Source organism: Melitaea cinxia, chromosome Z, assembly GCF_905220565.1.
Source record: "Melitaea cinxia chromosome Z, ilMelCinx1.1, whole genome shotgun sequence".
NCBI lineage: Eukaryota > Metazoa > Arthropoda > Insecta > Lepidoptera > Nymphalidae > Melitaea > Melitaea cinxia.
In genome coordinates, this window is record NC_059424.1 from 488,675 (window position 1) to 493,777 (window position 5,103).

At 37.4% G+C, this 5,103-nt stretch overlaps 1 protein-coding gene across 1 annotated transcript; it reads left to right on the plus strand.

Moving 5' to 3' along the window:
• The first annotated feature begins 2,357 nt into the window (after positions 1-2,357).
• Positions 2,358-3,622, plus strand: LOC123669021 (3-oxoacyl-[acyl-carrier-protein] reductase FabG-like). Its single transcript, XM_045602692.1, has one exon. The coding sequence runs from the start codon at positions 2,390-2,392 to the stop codon at positions 3,134-3,136; it is 747 nt and encodes a 248-aa protein (XP_045458648.1). The 5' UTR covers positions 2,358-2,389; the 3' UTR covers positions 3,137-3,622.
• Positions 3,623-5,103: the final 1,481 nt, after the last annotated feature.

Sequence of the window (5,103 nt, forward strand, 5' to 3'; positions counted from 1 at the left end):
AATCTTCTTCAATTTAAAATAACTGAAAAAATAGTATAAATTCAAACTGAAATCTACCTTATGATCTTAGTAAATACAATAATAATTAAAAAAACCGCCTGTGTGAAGATCAATTAATAGAAAATCAACTGAAAAGGCTGGAACAAGATTCAAGATTGGAGAATTCAATAATTACATAAAGCCAGCGAAATAAACCGAAACAATATTTATTGGTATGTACATTAGGTGTCACTGTTCATCATTATTATCATCATTACAGCCTATACAGTCCACTGCTGGACATAGGCCTCCACAAGTTTACGCCAAAAATAACGTGAACTCATGTGTTTTGCCCATAGTCACCATAGTTACTGTTGTACACTTAAAAATATCAATACGGTAGTCTTTCGAAATTGTATGCAACATCGTACATAGCAATAGGCAACGTTAACGTTATTGGATTCGTTTATCTACCATTTGATATGGTAATAACTGTGTGTCTACGGTACTCAAGAATATAGCCACCCCCAGCTCTTTCCGTGGGTATCGTAAGAGGCGACTAAGGGATAACACAGTTTCGCTACCACCTTGGAACTTAAAAAGCCGACCGGTGGCGGGATAACCATCCAACTGCTGGCATTGAAATACACAGGCCGAAGACGGGCAGCAGCGTCTTCGGTGCGACAAAGCCAGTGCGGTCACCAACCCGCCTGCCCAGCGTGGTGACTATGGGCAAAACACACGAGTTCACGTTATTTTTGGCGTAAACTTGTGGAGGCCTATGTCCAGCAGTGGACTGTATAGGCTGTAATGATGGTAATAATATTTTCTAAGACTAGTAAACCTTTTTTGTGCCTATTTAGACAGTCGATCTGAAGGAGTAAACTCCAGTCGTGCGACGGAGCTGACACACACTTTATTCCGTCTTATAATTAGCAATTTAGCACATAAACCAGAAATATAATTATGATATATATTTTCAATTTATTTATATTGTCAGGAGCCTAAATGCCAAGTCACATAGTATTTACAATAATTCTACCAGTTATTTATTTAACTAAATGTTTTTTTTTATCCGGGTTCTTTGTTTATTCTAATATTAAGGTTATTTGTACCAGTTATTAGTGTTCTTCTTATTTTTATAATAATTTTTTTTTTGTTTTACCAACATAACGATACAATTACACGTTCTCCAAAAATAAGTGATTCGGAGAGCTTTCACTCAAGAGCCATCTAAAAATAAGAAACGGATTTGTAAAGGCTCAATTGATCGCTGCGATTTTACCAAAATTGAACAAGATGTAGTTCCATTCCCGCTACAATAGTCTCAGTCTACAGCTGGGCATTGACGATCAGTTTTTCGCGTCAGTTTAACTGATCAGTTTTTCTCGCTCTCCAAAATTTGATCGTGAGTGTAGAACCATCGCTTCAGAGTTTTAAAGGCCTTCTAAACGGTCGGGATCGACCGCCGACCGTCGTGTTCTTGGTCGGGTCAACCAATTTTTGTATTCATTCTACACGGTCGATGGTTGACTCAACTTGTCAGTTCTTGTTTGATGAGATGCGCTCGCGACCAAGGCCGTTGACATCAACCAAATATTGGTCGGGTCAACCGTTTTCCACACTGTCCATTTTTATATCAACCCGACCAAGGACACGATGGTCGGCGGTCGTTCCCGACCGTGTAGAAGGCCTTAATTGACGACGCGCCACGAAAATCCAACCCGGCACATCGCGCCGAACTGCCCGTGTGTGTGTAATCATCATTCCAACCAATCGCGTCATTTTGCTCGCAGCGACCGCGGTGATTAAAAGTGCACTAGTGTAGTTTTTACTTTTAAAATGTCGGCGTCGGTGTTCCCTAGACGTGTCATAATGAAAGATAAGCGGAAACCTTCCTTATCATGGTACCACACCTAGAATATCTACTTTCCAACAAAAAAAGAATTGTCAAAATCGGTTCATAAACGACGAGGTTATCCCCGAATATACATAAAAAAAGTTGTTACATAACATTTTTGCGCCCCATCGCACACTCCTTATTTAGTCCTCTGCCTAAAGGTTGCCTGGAAGAGATCGCTGTATTAGCGATAAGGCCACCTGTTGCAAGTGATGCAAATTCTATTTTTATATATATCATTTATAATGCTGTTGAAACCTTGTATTGGTGTGCGAAAGTATAAATAAATAAATAAATAAAAGATAGGGTCGAATTGAGTAACCTCCTCCTATTTGAAGTCGGTTAAAAATAATAAAGCTGTCAACAAATCAGGGACGGATAACAGTAGATATTAGATAAGTGTTTATTGCATAATGATAATGGTAAAGCGCGCTTCGGTTGATTATAAAAGGATCTGCTTAATATTACAAGCGTTAGTTTCACTTGAGCAATTGCAGCAACAACATCACGATGAGTTTCAAGAACAAAGTTGCTTTAGTAACCGGAGCAAGCTCCGGCATCGGAGCCGCCGCGGCGAAGTTGTTCAGCGACGAGGGAGCTCGCGTCGTGATGGTCGGACGCAACGAGAAGAAGCTCTCTGCCGTGGCCGCGCGCTGCAACTCGCCGCTCGTGATCCGCGCGGACGTCTCTAAGGACGATGATGCGAGACGAATCATTAACGAAACCGTCAAGAAGTTTGGACAAATCGACGTCTTGGTCAACAACGTGGGCGTCACGATAAACAACGGTGGACTACTTGCCGATGATATGATGTCGTCGTACGACGCCGTCATGAGTATCAACCTTCGGTCTTGCGTTCATTTAACGTCCCTAGCTGCGCCGTACCTGATCAAGACCAAGGGTAACATTGTGAACATATCGAGCAATGCAGGAATAATTGCACCGATCGGTCCAGGATTGGCGGCTTACTACGTTTCAAAAGCAGGCATGAACCATTTCACCGTCTGCGCTGCGGCGGAGTTGGGAGTTCACGGTGTGAGAGTAAATACGGTCAGCCCCGGACCAGTGAGGACTGACTTCTTTGAAAACGCTAAATCACCAATCGATTTCAACGATATTCGTCCCATGACCCTTCTCAACAGAGTCTCGGAGCCGGAGGAAATGGCAGACTTGATCTTGTACCTCGCGAGCGACAAGGCTAGAGGAATCACGGGATCTAACTACCTCAACGACAACGGCATGACCATTAAACATTAGAACTGATCGTAATATTAATTTACTCAATAAAATTATATTTAAGCATGTCAAGCCTTTTTTTTTAAAGTTTAATTTGTATGAAAATGAATGCAACAAAAGCCAGTGTGAAGTCATTTTGCATATTTCTATTGTTGTTATAACCCTTTGGCTGCGAAATTCTCGAAAACCGTTAAAAAGTATTGTACATGTATGTAACTGTATTGTAATGTAAGTTATGACGGTGTGTCTAGTTAGAACAGAGTGTTCGATGTATTCAGTGTATCACAAGTAGTAAGAATTTTTCGGGTATTTCTTATTTGTCGCATATGTAAACTTACTACATAAATTATTAAAATAGAATTTTTTGTCAATTATCCAGCCTTTCTTTCCGAGTACTGAAGAGTGACAGAATAATAATACGACGTATATTATAATACTCGTACTTTTTTAATCAAAATATGTTTTACGAACACTTTTATGAAGGTTCTAATAAAGTTTCACAAACAATATTGTCTTTTATTCAGATCAACTTGTTTTTTCTAATAATGAAATTTGAATTTACTTAACGGTTAAATCTTTAAAAATTCTAAAATATATAAATATCAACGAGTCATACAGTCTTATATTTTAGATTTCTAATAAAACGATAGTTTTATGGGTTAGTCCGTAATATATTTCATGAAAGTTTGTTCATTTATGTTTGTGCCTTTTTTTCTTTTACAATTACGTACCAATTACGGAACCTATATTCTCATCATTGACCAACATCATCTTAATCCTTCGTTTCTCACATTTATTAACGAAACCGGTGTCGTCAAACTCACACCCTGGTCACAACCTAACAGTCGATAATATACTACAACAAAAGAATTGTGATGATTGGCTGGACATTATTGAGATCAAAATAGCTTAAATAATGGAACGAAATTAAACTTAGGGACGGTGGGATAAAGCTCACTGCTTTTGTACAGATGTTTCCGCGACGCTTACAGCTATTCAACAACAGATGTCGGTTTTTTCCTACCAAAATATATAAACCCAATGACGCTACACATAGAGTTGACATTGACCTAAAATATTTACAGCTATTTCGGTAGTGAGATGATGAGTGACAATAATTTTGTTTGCTCGCAAACGAAAAAAAAACCGACTTCAATTACATCGACAAGTAATACAACGTAGATCGACGAAAAAATAGTCAAGCAACTACGCGTTATCAAAGATTACTCAAAAAGTAATTATCAGATCTCGATAAAATTTATATGTGACCACATGATAAACATCAGCTTTTGATTAAATTAAAAATTATTAAAATCGGTACACCCAGTAAAAAGTTATTACGGATTTTCGAGAGTTTCCCTCGATTTCTCTGAGATCCCATCATCAGATCCTGGTTTTACTTATCACGGTACCAAACTAGGGATATCCCCTTTCTAACAAAAAAAGAATTATCAAAATCGGTACATCCAGTAGAAAGTTATGCGGTATAATACAACGTAGGGCGACGAAAAAAGCGTCAAGTAAAAACGCATTATTAGATATAACTCGAAAAGTAGTTGTTAGATTTCAAATAAATTTAAATGGGACCAAATGGCACACACCACCTTTCGATTAAAACAAAATTTGTCGAAATCGGTCTACCCGGTCAAAAGTTCTGATGTAACATACATAAAAAAAAAAGAAAAAAAAAATACAGTCGAATTGAGAACCTCCTCCTGTTTTGGAAGTCGGTTAAAAACAAAAATAAATAATACATTTGAAAAAATAAATGGAAATAAATATGTTTTTTTTAATCAATCAGATAAGTTTTATTTCTGTTCAAGTGCACAATAGTGTATTGTTATGTTATGTTAAGTTACATATATATAATACGTTATTTTAAATATACATAGTATGTTAAGTAACATAATATCATTTCTTTTTTTTTTCTTAATGTGACGTCTAATAAATCGATTATAATAAAGCTTTATTTATTCCATACATATCTG

Coding starts and splice junctions, on each gene's coding strand:
- LOC123669021 (XM_045602692.1), top strand. CDS start 2,390: ATGAGTTTCAAGAACAAAGTTGCTTTAGTAACCGGAGCAAGCTCCGGC.